The sequence below is a fragment of the Nasonia vitripennis genome, chromosome 2 (genome assembly GCF_009193385.2).
Source record: "Nasonia vitripennis strain AsymCx chromosome 2, Nvit_psr_1.1, whole genome shotgun sequence".
NCBI lineage: Eukaryota > Metazoa > Arthropoda > Insecta > Hymenoptera > Pteromalidae > Nasonia > Nasonia vitripennis.
Window position 1 is genome coordinate 28713456 of NC_045758.1, and position 17939 is coordinate 28731394.

At 44.2% G+C, this 17939-nt stretch overlaps 2 protein-coding genes across 5 annotated transcripts in view; one reads left to right on the forward strand and one right to left on the reverse strand.

Moving 5' to 3' along the window:
* LOC100119816 (probable Ras GTPase-activating protein) overlaps positions 1-17939 on the forward strand; it is a 191725-nt gene that overhangs the window by 3424 nt on the left and 170362 nt on the right. For 2 of the 3 annotated variants that reach the window (XM_032597098.1, XM_032597099.1), the window contains exon 2: positions 10221-10609. In XM_032597098.1, the coding sequence (XP_032452989.1) occupies positions 10432-10609 (178 nt within the window). In that variant the 5' untranslated portion in view covers positions 10221-10431. Of the gene's footprint in view, positions 1-10217; positions 10610-17939 lie in introns of all 3 variants that reach the window. The other variant, XM_032597097.1, reaches the window with a different exon arrangement.
* Positions 6558-17939, reverse strand: part of LOC100679329 — a 30593-nt gene continuing 19211 nt past the window's right edge. Inside the window, exons 1-2 of one of the 2 annotated variants that reach the window (XM_003425844.5) lie at positions 12861-13200; positions 6558-7963 (exon numbers count right to left, since the gene is read on the reverse strand). In XM_003425844.5, coding sequence (XP_003425892.1) covers positions 6866-7954 — 1089 coding nt within the window. In that variant the 5' untranslated portion in view covers positions 7955-7963; positions 12861-13200 and the 3' untranslated portion in view covers positions 6558-6865. Of the gene's footprint in view, positions 7964-12860; positions 13201-17939 lie in introns of those variants that run through there. The other variant, XM_003425843.4, reaches the window with a different exon arrangement.

Sequence of the window (17939 nt, forward strand, 5' to 3'; positions counted from 1 at the left end):
CGTGAAGCGTTTTCCATTTCGATTGTTATATTCGCTTGCTGGATTCGTATTTATGCGCGCGCGAGGACGAAGCGGTTTAATGGATTTATAAGTTTAACGGGAATGTTGCGCGGAATGTGTACGTTGTTTAATTTTACAGCGCGGGACTATGTTATGAGGCCTGCATGGGGTTTTATTGGCTTTTGATTATTCTTTTTTCGGCGAAGTTTGAAAATAAGCAACGGGATATTGATTTCCATTGCCGTTATATATAGATTTTATTAGTGTCGAACGGCTTCATCAATAAATATTTCCCCAGGGCTAGTCTAGCGAATCGGGTGAAAAACGAAAAATTGTCATGTGTTTACCGCATAATTAATGAGCATTTTCTCGTGCTCCGATATATTAAATGCTCGAAAATAATTAGGATTCAAATATATGCAACTATTTCAATTTTTCAATACTCTTACACGCGTTTCAAACAAAATGAAATATTCAAAAACTCGCTGTCCGCGGTCATTCGCGTCGTGTTCCGGGAAGCAACGCGTGAAATTGTAAAAAAAGACATCAAAGGCTCCCCTTTCTTTTTTCGCGACTGCACACACACATGCACAGACTGTTGGACGAGGCGAAAGTGCGAAACCTCGAAAGGGACTCCGAACGGTATTGGCCCTGTGTCAAATAAATTTCGGCACCCTCCTCGCGTTATGGGCTTTTGGTGTTTCGCGCGCGCGCGTCGTTTTCGACGATGACAACGGCCGGCATACGCGGAGGGTAATCCCCCCGAAATCCAGGAAAATCCGAACACAGGTATGCTTTAATCTGCTTGATTAGAGGTCGCGTATCGCTGTTGTTCGCTGATGGTGGCTAAGGAAATGTATACGAGCTGTACGGGGTAATAACGATCGATGATGGTTTTGAAATTCGTTAGGGGGGAACGAGTAAAATTTTATTTTTATTATCGAGTACACGCGATGCGCTTGATTCGAATTGATTATCGCAGTGCGTTTCGTGTTTGTTGTTCAAAAAGAGAAATACTTCGATCGCGCTTGTCCTCCGGTTTGCTTTACTTCTTGATTCCTACGGAAACTTGTAGAAAACGAGATAAAAGACTGGTTTTACCTTCCTCGCATAGCTGGACATTCACTGTTATAGCCGCACACACGCGTCTTGGATTATTACGAAGTCCCCGCAGTCGGAATGCGTTGACATAACAGGTGTATATTATAGTCACGTGAGCTAAAGATAAATAAGAAGCGAATTCATGGAAAGTGTACTGTTTTGGGTATGTCTGAGCTATAATTGAAACGTAACCAATCCGAACATCATGATTTAAATAAACCTTGTCCAACAACAAATAAGACAGTAAACTACAGTTACACGCAGTATCGCCGCTGCAGATTTCCCGCGGCGAGGCTCGCTCTCCTGACTATAGCGTTTTATCACCACAAAACCGCCTCCTCCTCCTCTCCTAATACTCATACTTACACGACGTGCCACAGGTTAATACGAACTTTATCTCGGAATATTTTCGCGCCATTTTCCTTCAACCCTTCGCTCCAGCCTTATATCCCTTCTCTCTATAAACTCGCTTCAGCTCCTCACCAGGAAGTAAAAGACTAAACTCGCGCGCGCTTGTGCCGGAGGCATCGCACGAGAGCAAAATAAGGATATACAAGAGAGTATACCGCGCGAGCGAGAGAGAGAGAGAGAGAGAGAGAGAGAGAGAGAGAGAGAGAGAGAGATCGCCCAGCCTCGGAAATCGCGTCAGCTGCCGAGGCTAATGAACGAGATCGAGACGTCGCGATCGGCCGGTTCTCTCTCTATATACAGCTCGCATTATCGGCGCTCGAGCATCTCCGCGGATTTTCAGAAGTATATACACAGTCGTGAGCGCGTAACTATCTCTCGCGGCAAAAATGCCGCTTAATTGTGCGATGGGAATCGCCTTTGTATTCTCTCTGCTGATTTATGGTGACGATTTCTGATGAAGAAATTAACGCGCGCGCACTGTTATATGACGACTGCAGACTTAGCACCTTGGATATGGTTTTTGCTCTCTTGAGAGCGTTTATTGTCGTACTCGACGGCGGTGAAGTGTCGATGACGGCGGATTTAGAGAAGAGGAGCTGCGCGAGAGTTGATATTGAAGCGAAACCTCATTTTCTCTCTCACAGCTCTCGGCTTTTATAGTTTCGAGCTATGGAATATCGCTGCATCGGTTTCTACGATGCGCTTGTTGCGGCTTCCGAGAAAATTGTCCGCGCGCGAAAGGATGTCACATTTTTTCCGCTTAGTCATAGAAACGGACGGGGTTTATGTAACTTTTTGCGTGATGGATTATTGGAGAGTTTTTTTTCTTTACCTCGCGGCGTGTAGAAGTGCGAAATTACAGCGGATTTTGTTTATAATCGGCGCTGATTGATGGAAACTTCAGGTTGACCCATTTCGCAGTAGAGTAAGCAAACGCTTTGTACGGTTATAGAAGTTTGTTGCTCTATCTACATACCGCGATGATTATTGCTTCTTTTTGTATTTCTCGTTCATCGACGTGGTATTGAGATCTCCGAGTTGAGATGGTGCCGCTGTAAAAACCATCTCGATAAGAAAACCAATCATATTAGGCGTCTGAAAAAAAGCAATAGGTACGTCTTATCGTGTCGGATGCATCGTTCAAACGATTTTCAAACGTCAAAAACAGAACTACCGTTATCGACGATAACGAATCGCGCGGATGCAGGACGAAATCAATATCCCCTTTCTTTCTTTTTCGTACACACGCGAATTCCTACGAAAACGCTTGCGATCGGCCACATTACGAAGCGCATCACGTATCGCCTATCATCGGCAATTTAGAATCTAAACCTCCATCGGATCTTTCGCTCCAACCGGTTTTCGTACATTTTATATGCAAATTACACGAAAGGGTTGTTCTATCGAAAATCTTTGAAGTCCAGAAACTGCTGTATCAAGCTCTACGAGACATATAAGATTTTGTATTATTTAGGTTACCTGCTTATTGTAAATCCCAAATTGTTTTGTCCTGGATGCCTAGCATTCTCCGATACTTTTTACCGATTCATCGCATGTTTCTAACAATTACTGCACTCGCGCGAGTAAAAACTCATTTGTAAGTTCGATGACTTGCATTATCGCGTTCGAATTCATCACAAAAACTTTCTATGCACTACGCGCGTCGGTTACAATCGAGACAGAATTCGAAAATCGCGCGTCTAATTGAACGAGTATAATCCCGCGCAAAAACGCACAAGAATCCTCGCAATTAAATCAATTATATACCCCCTAATCGCATTCCTCATACACTATCTAATTAACCAAAAATTAACATATCAACCTATCTCTCCGCATCGTCCAGTAATAACCATAATAAGCATCAGCCTCCCGGTGTACACTCGGCCCTTATCTCCTTCCTTCTCTGAAAGAATTTTTCCTACATTCATACATATACGCGAGCATTTTGCTCGCATAATTGATGAAGGCGACTCGGAAGCATTACTCAGTTTTCAGACTCACGTGCGTAGCACGATAGTGTACAAGGCAGAGTCTACTACTACTGCTGCTGCGGAGATCTCTTCCGCGGAACGGGCAGCTCTTTCTTTCTCTCTCTCTCTCTCTCTCTCTCTCTCTCTCTCTCTCTCTCTCTCTCTCTCTCTCTCTCGCTCTTGAGACTCTATCATTGAATCGTGGGAACTCGCGAGCCCGCGGACGAGCCGAGAGATATTCCGAGATTTCCACGTTTTATTTTCGTGGAAGGATCTGCGTCCTTTTGTCGTTAAGGTGGAGAAGGGTGTGATTTTTCGAGTGGTTGTCGGAAGTTTCATCGCAAAGTTGGAAAATTTTATGGCTTTATCTCTTCGAATGAATTTCGCTCAACGCATGAAGGGAGTACATTGTTGCTTTCGAAAAACGCCACTGATTAATGCGCGTTAGAGGAATAAAAATGTTTACGACGGTGTCGTTATAGCGGAATGCGCGTACATTCGACGCTCGAAGAGTTAACAGTCGATTGACTAACAATATGCTTTTGTATACGCGCTGATTCGCGAAGTTAAATCTGGCATAAAGGAGGCTTTTGTGCGTCGCTAAAATATATTTCACTTTTGCGTATTTTGCACTGATGGATCCAATAACTTTGTGATTTGTGATTTTTATTTACGTTACGGTGTACTGTAAACTTTTATTGCAAAATGACGTCGAATAAACATCATTCGGTATTCGATATTTTGCGAGGCTGTTTATAATCGTCGATAGCGTTGTTGCAACAGCAGAATGACGCGAAAACATTTTTCACAACCGTATTCAATTTCTGCCTATGCTGTTTTTTTCGTCCAAACTGGAATCGCAGAAGGTAAAAGGGCACAGCGGTATCAAACGCGCGAGAGCACGAGAAAAATATCATTAAAAAAAGTCATCTCGCAAAACTTTGTTTACAAGCAGAGCCTTTTACGTCTCAAATTAAATTAAAGCTGCATAAACTCGCGAAGGAGACATCAAACGCTATACGTATTACCGCAGCATCCCAAGTTACTTCTCGCAGCAGCAGCAAAGCGACCCAAAGCATCATCGCATCGTGAGATCTCCCGCGGCTCTCTCTCTCTCTCTCTCTCTCTCCCGAGTCGTGAGGCCAGGGTCGGCTTTTAAGAAATCCTCGGCCTCATCCTCGCCTTCGTGCTCTCTTCTCTTTTCCTCTTCTCTCTCTTCCTCTCGCACATATATGCGCATGCACACGAACGTATCCGCGGCGGAAAGCCGGTGAGAGAGAGAGAGAGAAAGAGAGAAACAGAAAGAGAAGTCAAAGAGCCGACGGGCTGATGTCCCCTCTCTCTCTCTCTCTCTCTCTCTCTCTCTCTCTCTCTTCGTCGGGCTGACACAGCTGATTCCATCTGCGACGGAGACACGACCAGAGGCTCGCCTTGATATTTCGTGGTCCCATTGTTGGCTCGCGTGGCCATTTAAACGGGTTTTTCTTCTATTATGCAGCGATTCTTTTTATCCGAGAGAAAGAGAACGAGAGCTCTGTGTGTGTGTGTGTGGGAGAGAGAGAGAGAGAGAGAGAGAGAGAGAGAGAGAGAGGAGGGTTTTGTAGGCTACGGGATTAGCGGAGAAGTGTTATTGGATTGGGCGGGAGTCGCTTGATTGGATTCTCCGACTTCTTTCAAAATGTTTTGACTGCCTCCGGGAGGATTAGGTGCGACGAGGAATTCGCTGCCGAAAAGTATTTTGCATTGAAAATACTGCAACGACGCGACCTATCAATTTTACACTTATAAATCAAGAACGATAAGCGCTTTGTCTAATTTCGCGCTGTGTGTCTCTATATTTGTAGCTATAGGCTATTGTTTTTGTATACTTTCTCGAAAAATGCGCTCAGACTGCGAGAGGAGAGCGACTGTGAAAATTGCCGAGCCGACCTAAAAGTCTCCGCCTACGTAAGTGGAGGTTCGAGCATATAACAGGACTAGGATCTGTTATTAAATTCAACATTCTTGTATTCATTTCTGTTATTAGATTCCACGCATTCTTCGAGATTTTTTATTTCCACGAGATGCCGCGTGTAATCGAAATGGAAACAATGTACGAGATTATTATGGCCATAAATCTTTATTAAAAGGATACTTTATGTCGTTAGAAGAAATTGTTGCAAGGCAAGGTTATATATTATTCATCTTCCGACAAAATCGTTATACCTTCATAGAAAGTCTTAATCTTTTCTCGTTTCCATAAAGTACTCTATCAAGATCGTTCAAATACTTGCTCAAGCTCACTCACTACAGCAGAAAAAAAAATCGAAATCCCCCCGCAATCATCGCGATCTACTGCCGATAGTCTAAATCGTTTCAGCTTCGCGTAACCAGAAAAAGCGAATTTCCTCGACAAATCCACCTTGCATCGCGTCGTTCAGCGTCAAATCTCAAGCATTGCCCTTCCACGAGCTTTTCAGCCGCCTATTATGCATACAACGGAATATTCCCTCTTAATCTCCGCTACATTCGAAACACAACAACGGAGATATTCGCGGATAAAAGCCAAAAGCCAGGCGTAGCGAGAAATTCTTAATTTGCAATAATATCCACGAATAGGATTCTGATCCGACGAGAGAGAGAGAGAGAGAGAGAGAGAGAGAGAGAGAGAGAGAGAGAGAGAGAGACTCCCACGAGCTATAGCCGTTCGCGATGCGCCGCCGGGCAATTTGACCGTCTCGAAACGAGGGGCGCCGACTTTTCTTCTCTCGTTCTCTCTCTTTCTCCTGCTTTGCTTGGCTCTTGAGAGAGTCGTCGAGAGTCGAGAGCTTCCTCGTATGTGTACGTGTACGTGTGCGGCTCTGATGCGCACGCAATTGCTTATATGGAAGCGCGTTCGCCTCTGTATTATTAAGCGTTTCTCTTGATTAGGCTATTATATTAAATGGTCGCAGTGCGATCAATCATTTTTACACGTGTTTTGTTTTTCGCCGATTTCTAGTCGTGGCAGTCTTTGAGTTATTAGTTGTACGGACGAGAGAGTAGGGAATTTATGCATTGTTAAACGCTTGGGTGTATCAAGTGGATTGGATGATATAATAATGAGAAACCAATATTTATTGTTCACAAAAAACGTTTTCATAGATTACATAAAAAAATTAACTTCAAGCTTATTGTAAATAGTAAGACGATATAATACGTTTTTCAAATGTCATCGAGTATAAAAAGTTAGTTAAATCTAATTACAGCTATGTAGAAAAATAAAAAACTAAATTTTGCACTATACCATTCAAATACACGAAAAAGTAAAACTAACGATAGGAACAGCATAAAAGAAACAAAATGACATAACTTGTAATCAGTACTGAAATAACAGTGCGAAAGTCTACCATGTAGCAACGGTTTTAATTGTTCATCTCATTGTCATCTACTCTAAACCTGACCTTTGGGATCCCCTCTGCTTTCCTTTGGTTCTGGGTATCTTCAACCGTTGCCTCAGCCTCAGCAGCGGCCGTGGCTTCTTCTGCGGCAATAGCCTTCTCGGCCATCCTCTCGATCTCGCTCACCTCAGGCATGGTCTTCGCTATTTCCGCAGCAGTGTCGTTCTCCTGCTCGATCTTCTGTTGCTGCTGCTGGTAAGACTCGTCCCGGTAACGCTGTAGCTTCTGGAAATCATCGCGATTCTTATGCAGCTCCGCTTCGAACTGGCGTTTTTTCATCTGGTAGTTGCACTCGGAAAGTTCGAGGTGCTTTTGATACTCGATGTGCTCGTGCAGCTGACGTTCCACCAGTTTCATCATTACTTTATGCTCGTTAAGCTCATCCTCGAGCCTCTTGATCTCTTTCAATTTCTGTACCATATTGAGACGGTCTTCTTGCTGCTGAAATAGTAATAGGGCTTCCTCGACGCGGTTGCGCATTCCGTCGATGTCTCCTTTGATTTGATATATGCGTAGTTCGACTAGATGCAGCATAGATTTTATTTTTTCGATGTTGTAGGATACCCCACGTAAGGCTTCGTTAGCGGTTTGGGAGTTCGATGGATTGACCAAACCGTGAAGCTGTTGTTCGTGAGTCTCGTCGTGGGAATAATTATTTTGATCACAAGAGTTACCGGGGATAGTGTAGTCCTGTTGACTCGGAGTTGAATAGTCTTGAATGGCACTTCCAGGGGTTGAGTAATTTTGTTGTGAATTAGAGCTACCAGGCGTTTGGTTGATTTGTTGACGAGCATTTCCAGGTGTTTGATTGACGGGCTGACGGACGATGCCAGGAGTTTTGGGCATTTGTTGTCGAGTGTTTACCGGGGTAGAGTCAAGTTGTTGACTAGCGTTTCCGGAAGCGGTTATTATATTTTGTACTGGATGATTTCGATGACCGGTGTTGACGGGAGTTGTGTATGATTGTGCGCTCATTTGAATCGTAGGTTTGGCTAATCTTCCGACACGGTCAGCTGTATTTCCTCTCGGTGGTGTTTTCTTCTTTCGGTCCATTGCGTATTTCTGCAAAAAGGTAAATATTATAATTAAAAAAGGAGTTATGAGAATTAATTCAACTCATGTGAAATAGAAAGGGTATTTATATGTTCGTGAATAAACTGACTAAATTGATTTCGGAATCGCGCGTCCTGCTTTTGATTGATAACCTACATAAGCTCGACGGTCTAACGAGTCTGTTTATACACTAAACTAGAACTGCCCAAATCCGATTCAAGTTTGTAATGTTCATTTCAGCTATTTCAATAAACCCATCGCGAGATATTTATTCCTCATTTACTCAAATGTTATTCGTATTCGAACATATCGCATTTCCCATAAAAGTACATCCGATCAATTTTTTAGCTTCATTTTTAATCTCAAATTAATGTGCTACATCAAGAGATCGATCGGTCTCCTTCCTAATCTCACAGATAATCTCCGAAGATCCCCAGCAAATATTTAAATTACTGTTTATCGATACCCTCCGTCTATTCAATTAGCCACACCCGATCAAGACAAAACCCTGCAATCTCCTCAAATCCCCAAATTATTTCCACTCTCCATCCATCCTCTCGCCGTTCCTACCATCACTCGCACAACTTCATCCCACAACCTGCGCCAAATCCACCAAAAAAAAGAACCCTCCATACCCTCGAGGGATTCTTCTCGCCTACTATCCCAAGAAATAACAAAAAGCTTGACGCTATTACATCCTCGTGATTTGCTTAGAAGCCCAAGGGGCTACCGCCTCTCGACAACACACGCCGGACCTATACTCGGAACACAATGAGTATGTATACATCGAGGCTCGCGCGCGAAAAATTGCACGCTGCAGTCACGAAACGATTATCTCTCTCTCTTGTGAGTAAGCCGCTCGGGGCTCGCGACTAACTTCGAACTTTTCGATGCGAACGACCTTTCTTTTCTCTCTCCCGCCTCTCTCGAAACCAGTTCACGCGCGAGATATCGGCTCTGCTCTCCCGACCGTGTGTGTGTGTGTGTGTGTGCGCCGTATGTGCGATACCAAACGAAAGAGGAAGAGAGAAAGATCTTGATCTTGGCATTGCAACGGGCGAGGTACAGCAGACGCTGCATTAGTCGGCTAAGACTGTGTCTGTCGTTTTCGTTTACCCGCGAGGCGGGAGACATGCGCGGTGAAGTTAATCGTGATGTGAACGATGGCCTGGCCTACATTGACTGATGCTGGGTTATGCGTCTAATGATCGTTTAGGTGAATCCATATTGGAGGCGTGCGTTGGTTTGTCGAGCTGATCGAGAGTCGATCGAAGGACAGGCTCGTCATTGTGTTCTCGACGATGGCATAAGTAGTGGCAAGTGGGTTTGGAGAATGAGTCTGGATGATTTTTTGAAATGATATCGTTCGAATTAGAATCACGAATGAGTTGGGGCTTATTTATTTTTAAAACAGCGTCGATGATTAACGATTGGATACAATTACGATGAAGCGAGTTATTCATCGAGTTCAATATTCCGACAAACATTGCAGAAGCGTAATTTCGAATGTTAAATCGATTTATTCCGATGATTGCAAAACAATTCAATCTACCTTCGGTCCGTTGAACTCTACAAACTCTCATCAAAATATTGTCGAATTCCAAATAAATTAAACGCAAACATTTCCTCCATTATTCAGTATTCCGTCGCGCTCTGTTTATTTATCATCCGACGCGTTTACATTGCATTAAATTTATTTTTCTTTAATTAATGCCTCTCTCAGCTTTTATACCCTTTCGCATAACAAGCAACGATATATCAGCTAATTTAAGAACGTAAGAAAAGCTTTATTCAAGAATTCGAGCGAGACTCGCGCTATTCTTAAGTAATAAGAGACCGGAATAAAGGCATTTTGAAACGCGAAACCCTTGCTTCCCCCCTCGACTTCTCTCTCTCTTTCCCCGTCGCTTTATCCCATTCTCCGATATCGCCGTCATTTGTAAGGACGTCCCGTAAAACCATTAATAGCGCCTTATTACCTCCGATTTGGTTTTATCGTGGGCGCGTATCTTGTTTCCTTGACGTATTATGACAAGATTGCTTTTTACCGAGAGCTGCCATTACGAGCTTGTCAATTATGAATCAACGACGTATACCCAGTACGCCCTAGTAAATCCGAGATTACGGGTCAACTGTGGAAAAGTCTTTCCTCCTCGAAACTTCGTGATTAGGTGTGTTATTGGATCGATCAATAGAGTACCGCAAGCTAGACAGAAGCACTCGTTCTCTATATTTTCATTTTATCGATTTCTCTCTTTGAAAGCAGGACCAACATGCTGAAAAACGTCAACCCGCCGTACTACGAGGTATCCCCGAAACCACCCGAAGACGAGATGAAATCCGTGCTTCGTCACCAGCTGTAAGAAGTGCGACATTGTATAGTGGGACACTCGATATAATCAACGGAGAAAAACAGTGTGAATCGAGTAAAAATAATAAGTGAAAACAGTGCAGAGGCAAGCTCGCAAAGAGAGGACATGAATTCGGCGTCAACGGAGTGCCAGGTCAGCCAGTTCGAGCCGCTGAGCGACTCCTGCGGCGAGAGCGACATGGAGGGCCTCGACCTCTCGCTGTTCGAGCCTCAGGCCGACGCGAATTCGTGGTGCGACAGCCGAGTTCACGCCGGCTTCCTCTACCTGCTCGTGCATTATTGTGGTAAGATTGCAGCCGATGATTAGCCTCTATAATCGAGGGGCTTTAATTACGCCTCACACTTCGAAATAACATGAGAGATTCATATCCGATTTTATGATACACTTGTGCAATATTGTTGTGTGGAAAATTTAGATTTTAGGAGCAAACGGTTTGCACTCGAAGTACAAGTGCGGAATATAGGCACGGTATTGATCGAGCACGAGATTAGCGATGAATTTATAACAAAGAGCAAAATTAAAAATGCTAATGGTGCCCTAATGGGTGCAGCCCGCAATGCGGTAGAGAATCGATCTAAAGCCTCCCTCTGTAGCGATCCACCGCGCCAACGGCTTAATTTTAATTTTTTATACGCCGTGAAAGCTTTCGACCAACAAAGTAGCCATTATGCTGTAATAAACACATCCAATCATCCCTTCGCCTTTCAATATCCACGGAATAATGCACAAAACACAATACTTTATCTTAAAAAAGAATATACCAAAGAGCTTCCACCCATGAAAATGTCCTTCCCTTGCATTTTAAATCCCTCGCCTATCATCCTTCCGTCCCTTCGCCCTCGAAAAAAGCTCTGTATCCGCCTCACGTGTCGCATGCACAACCCTTTCTCCTAGAATTTCTCAAAGACAGGGTGCCACACACGGGGGCCGATATCGTCGCGGCTGCTCCCCTTAGCTCAAAGACATGCAGCAGCAACCCCTTTTGTCCTTATCGATTATTTGCAAAAGATACGCGGCGCCGGGCTGACGGATTACCCGGCTGCACGTTGTATGTGTTATTCGCCGCGTGAAAAAGTGCCGTGTGTCTCTGCGCTAGCGCCCTTTGTCATTTGCTTCTTTATTTGCCTATGCGCGAACGTTCTTGGCGAGCTGCTGTCTGCTGTTCTGAGCTGCAAGAAGGATGGCTCTGTTTCGTTGATTTGTGGAGCTGGTGTTGGAGGAATTTTAAAGGTATTAACTGAAGCTGGCTCTGTTTGAGGATTATACAGTGGATTGAGAGGGATTGATATTTTTTTTTCAAAAAGTAGGGAAGAATGTAAAAATAGCTTGAGCTGAGTTGATGGAGGGCCACGTGCCGAGCGTTATATATTTGATGTGCTTCGCATCCTGTTATTTGCGTGAGGCGTAAAAAGTCTCTGTTGAAATTCACTTTTTTCGCGCACCGGCGAGAATTTTATACTTTGGAGCGGCTTTTTGCTAGCGGCAGGGTGCTTATTATATCGCGACTAAAATATTTACGCGCAGATGGTCTACAAGCCAGAAAGGCGCTTATTGAATCGCGATTACCAAAATTAACTGGCACCTCCGACTCTACCGCACAAGTCGTTTTTGATCGAATTATTGATGATGATGACAATTCTCCAATGATTCTCATTTCCCAATAACAATACAATACAGTCCCTTATAATCCTACCCCAAAACCAAAATAACCAATAAGCTTCAAAGAATAATCCACGTCCAAAATAACCACAAAATCTCCCATTGACTTCCCGAGCCCTCCCGTAAACTCGCATCCCGAACACTTCGTCAAACGGTCAGTCAGCGGCGCGCAATTAATAATTCACCGCCAACCTTCTCTTCCTCTCTCGATTCAATGCCGTGATCTAAAAATAGCCCACCGCCCATATGCCTCCGCGACAAAATGAATCCGATAACGTCTCTCGGAGCCTTCTGTGCGCATCTCGAGAGAAAGAAAAACGCGAGCATACGCAGGTATACACAAACGCGAGAATCGGGCATTATTCAGCCGGTGAATCGAATCGCCCTCTCGCGCATTAACATACAATGCCGGGAGAGGGCTTGATTTAGCGAGAGGCACAATTATTCGCGGGAGATGGTAGTCGTCGTCGCCGCCCCGGAGCGAGATTTACGCGGGGTGTGAGGGAAGGAGGATGAGGTTTATGGATTCGTATTGGGAAGTTTTGCAAGAGAGAGCGCGGAAAGGTGTTGGTGTGCGAGGTCGTTGGCTGTGTGTGCTTTGTGCGCTTTCTGAGTTATGGGGTCGTTTGGGTGCGGAGGCGCCAGTGGCTCGCGTTCGAATTTATTGAATGTACATAGTTTCGGAATAAATTTTCGGTTATACTTTCTGTGGTCGAACCGATGATGTTTACAAGCCGAACGCGTAATCAGCACAGCCTTGGCAACGATCGCGTTCGAGACGGGGACCCAAATCACGAATGATTACACTTTCCTGACGCACACACCTCACCTCGTCGCGCAAAAACGAGCCGCAAGCTCGTCTCGCAAAAACTCACCGAGCAATTAAGGTACGGTCCCGCGGCGTCCTCCTTTTTATCCCTCTCTCGGAGCTATATATACGAGGTGCAGCGCAACAGTCCTCGATATAACCTCGTATATAGTCTCCCGATACGAGAGATCGCTATCTCCTTACCGATAGCGTTGATAGGTTTAATCGCTGTGCTCCTCTTGAAATTACCTTCCTCGCGGCGACACTTTTTGCTCGTCGACTCTCTGTAATATACTGCTTCCAACAAAGACCTGAATCTCGAGCTATATATCTATCTTATAGGTTAGATCTGCGAGCGAGTGCGTTTGTTTACCTCTTCGACGGCGTTGGCGCTGTACACTGAATGCGAGGCCAGGAAGTTATTCCCCCGCGAGCATCAGATTTGCCAACGATTCTATTGAGGGGACGAAGGATCGTCCAATTAGACGGCAATTTATAGAGCGCGATTATACACGATCTTCCTCGTTTCGCGATAAATGAGTCGCTGCTCGAGTTTTCCTATACATGTGTGTACAGTACGGGTCAATTTACGATTTTGCATAATCGGGCAGAATTTCGCGTGAATTCGAAGATTGCCCAAGAGATATGGTTTGCATGTTGTGATACGTGAGAGTTTAGGATTTTCAGGATTTCGTAACGTAGTTTTTCTCTGGTTATGTAGAGAGAGGATAAGTGTAATGATCGCGTCGAAAGGGTAACATTAGAACGGAGAAGGCGTTTACTAAAGAAAATGGAATATTCTCGATCGAGAGCTTCACCATTTCCGTATTGTGCGCGCGAGAGTTTCAAAAATAAATCTCTCATATAGCGGAACATTCAGGCTGTCCGACGAATGGATAGCGTTTATCCGGCCAACTCTAAATATTATCATTAGCTGTCGATCTAACGTATAAATGTAGACCGATTTCGACGCTGGGAATAGACGCGGGTCGAATCTATTTTTCGATCTCTTCTTCTGTCCCTCACTGTATACAGTTCCTGCGTCAATGCTCCACTTTACAATCGCACTGACGAATTTATGGTTGCAACTATATATTGCGTCCAAAAATAGATTCGCACACTTCAGTTCGTCATATTTTAATCAATCCCTGCGCAAAAGCAGCGCACTACGCGTTCCGTTATCTTATTCGCGTATTGCGCAACTCTTATTTGTTTAACAGTAGTACAGCCGACCGTTCTCTCACTCGTGCGGGCCGGTATAGTCTGCGTTATATCACCTTACCGCGTATGCACCTGACGCTGTGCGGCTCTTAATAGTCCCGCACGTCAAACGCAAGACCACTGCACTTCGTTCCGTAGGAAGAGCCTTGGAGCAAGCTTTGCATATTCCAGTGAGAGAGAAATCGATCCTTTTTGCGCTGATAATTACTCGAGGGTTTTTTATTCTCAGCGACGAGTATGCGGTGTCGTGGGAAAAATGCGCAATTACACGTGACTAGTGGGTATTATTTATGGGACGTAAAAATAACGGGCAATTATTGTTCATTATCACGCGTGGATTCGATCTTTTTGTGTGGAGCGCGCCGACTCTGATTTTTAACGCTCCGATAAACACGGGTGAAAGTGAATTCCTAAAATATGCTGTACTGTAAGTTTTTTTTTATTGACGAAATTGTACGTTGCTGCAGTGAAAAAATTAACAATACACACGCTCGTGTAATGCGTTTTACGGAAAGGGAATTTAAGCGTTTGAGGATATATAATATAAGTTGGCTAATGAGTACTTAAAAGTTTGATACTTAGTCACGAGTCTCGCGAAACTTTTATCCGCGGTGGGATTGAGGCATAAATTGCATAATGATAAGTCCATTTATGGAGGAGAGTAAAAAAACTTTCATAATATGAAAGAAGCTAAATTGCTTGATTTTAAGTTCGCAAACTCGCGGTGTAATTTCGTAAAGATTGCTATCTTTTGAAACAGAATTATAAGACTTTGCTGTAACAAAGTTGTTTCAAACAATTGATCTAAATCACGCGGCTTTCGAGTAACACTCGCGAAGCAATTCCACACTTCATCTCCACACAGCATCAGCGGAACTGAACGTAACCTCAATAGCCAAAACCACTTCATAAAAATTAACTCTCACGCTCGTAAACCCCGGAGAAAATTTCAACGCACACCGAGACTCTCGATGGCGGAGAGGATCACAGCAGCAACAGCAGCAGCCGCAGTGGTAGCGAAGGTATAAGGTAGAGCGTTGCAGAGCAGCTTGGGGAATTAATTATTCGAAATGAACATCGCACGCCGGAGGAGACTGCGATGGCGGGTCCATTAGCTCCCGGAAATTACCGAGGCTTAAAGTCCCGTGCAGCATCTCTACCCTGCGAGGATAGAGAGAGAGAGAGAGAGAGAGAGAGAGAGAGAGAGAGAGAGAGAGAGAGAGAGAGAGAGATGGAAGTCACGCTTGCAGCTATTAGTGCAGCAGCTCTTCGAGGAGACTTTTGATCTTTGTCCGGGAGAGCGAGAGAGAAAGAGCGAGCTTTTTTATGTCCATTAGATTATAGACATATTTAATAATTTCTCGGCAGGATTTACCGCGCGTCGCCTCAATTTTTTCACACTCGAAGAAGAATGACTGGGCGGGATGAGTCGAGCTGGATACTGCAGTTGTGATGGATCGCTGCTTGGCTTTTTGTGCGCGACGCGATCGGTATGCGCGAGAGAGGAGGTTGTCTTCTTGTTTTTTTGTAGATCGAGGTAAATGTGTCAGTGGTTGAATGGGTCTAGTCTGCAGCGGCGACTTTCTTGCGCGCGCGTGCGCGATACGTAATTGAACACCGCGTGCGTTCGACTAATTACGCTGTGGAGTTGCTCACCTACTAAGGGGCTGTGCCGTTATTTTTACCTGAATTGGGTGCTCATTGTTGTTGTTGCCACGATTTCGTCAACAATGTGTGCTTCACGTGATTAGAGCCGACGCGTTTGGGTATAGAGTGTACACGCTGATTTTACCATCTCCTGATACTTTTACCTGCAGTAACTTTTAGATATCCTCTATCTACTTTTAAACTCTTACGGAACGTTAATTTTTTTCTCAAATCATTCAATAAGTATGATACGCTACTGTATAGAAGTATCGAAAATGTACACAAGGTGAAAGTCATTGCTAGCTAAAGGACGATAAAATTTATTTTCAAAGCTACGTTACGTTTCAAAAGCCTTGCAATGCAGTGTACTAACACTATTCACAATAGTGACATTTCACAAGTCTAAAAACGAAGCAGCTCTAAATCGAAGTTGATTTAATTTAGGCTTCGTAATTCATTTCTAACACTTATGTAAACTCTAATCCTATCGTTACGCCGCGATCGTAACAAGTGAAATCAAAATAGGATTGAAATCATCGCGCTAAGCTGACTCGCGATAAAAATCTTTGTTCTAGAAAGCCTCAAGGAAGGCGCAGATTATGTTGTAATCCTCTTTACACCCGGATTTACGCAATATATAACACAGAGTCGATTATTTTGCATGTCGAAATGCCATTTCTCATTTGCAGTATCACGATCGATATTTTAGTACAGATACACGAGCAATTACACCATCAACATTCTGCATTTAAAATTAATTATCATGCAAAAATTAAATCCCAGTCATCTCATCAAGCCAACGAACAACAACAACAACAACAGCGACGTCTTCCTCGTCTCAAACATCGCATTAAACTTTCCACTCTTCCCGTCCGTCATCTCGCGTACGCTCGTACACCGAAAAATCCAATTAACCCGCACGCTCGCGAACGGCAATTACAGTATACACAGCGCGTCCCTCCTCTGATTCTCGATCCGAATCGAACCCGACGACCATATACAAGAAGGAACCGCATCGTGTGCCACGGGAGAGCACTTTTCCATTAAGGACCGTCAATCACCGAAGCTAAAACAATCGCTCTTCTTTTGTATGTGTCTTCGATTGTTGAATTACAGCCCTCTCGTCATTTTCCAAGCTATAACCGACCTAGATTCGCTCTCTCTCTATCTCGCGACGCGAGATAATTAACCAGACGCGAGTCGACTGGCCGATTAAACTTTTCTATCCCGGTGAGCGAGTTTTTTTCCTCCTTCGCTGTACGTGTCGCTCTTCTGTCGCTAGTTTCTATTCCTTTTACTCGCTCTCCGATTCTGGTTTTCGCGCGCGGATATACAGAGCTCGAAGTGAATTTTCGCTCGGAGGAACGAACGTTGAAAAAGCTCGAATTGGAAAGGCGCCGCCGCCGTGTGTGATGTGAATTTTCTATATTCAAATCAGAAAATTATTTCTATACACCTTTTTCGTTTATTTCAAAGAAAACGTCTCTCGATAGCGGTGTATGTGAGCTACGGCAAACGAGATAATTTCTCGTAAGCATAACCAGCCGTCGTTAATTAGTCGCGGAGATTTTTACTGCGTGTACGAATAAAACCCGAAGAAGCTTCGAAACTACATCGTAGATTAACTTTCCCGAGCAGTAGCACACAGCTCACCTGTTTCCAGGCTAACGCTTCCGTTAAATCCGCAAAGCATCCAGTCAAGCAAACAAATCAATCACCTTTTCCCGCAGTCACACTCTCTCAGCTATACTGCCGTTTGTTATTCAAGGATCTCGTTGCGAAGAGCGGCTGCAGCGGGGCCTGAAAAAGGCGATTGCCTTCCTGTGCGTGTATGCGTGTACACGCGCGAAGAGAGAAAAGAAGCGGGTGACTATAGCCGATGCCTGAACCGACGCGTAATTTACGTTCGGAGAGAGACGAGAAAGGCTCGGTATAGTGTGCGGTGGTTTAAAAAGTCGGGAGAGAGAACTGCTGGTTCGCTCGATACCCTACGAACGATTTTGAACGCGCGACGTGGTATAGTGAGCGCCGAGGAGGAAAAAATCGAACTACGCTCTTTTGTGATCGCTCGTTGTACGCGGGGACGGCTATATACGCTAGACGGTTTTGTTCTTTTGCCATTCGGAAGTACGCGGTTTTTTTGCTCGTTTTGCTGTGGCTTTTTCTCTCATTTGCGTGAGTGACTTGAAATTCGTCGGGCTTTTCCTTCCGTTCATGAGTATACAGTAGAGTAATTATCGTGATAGATTCGATTATACTTCATTACTTCGACGAGATT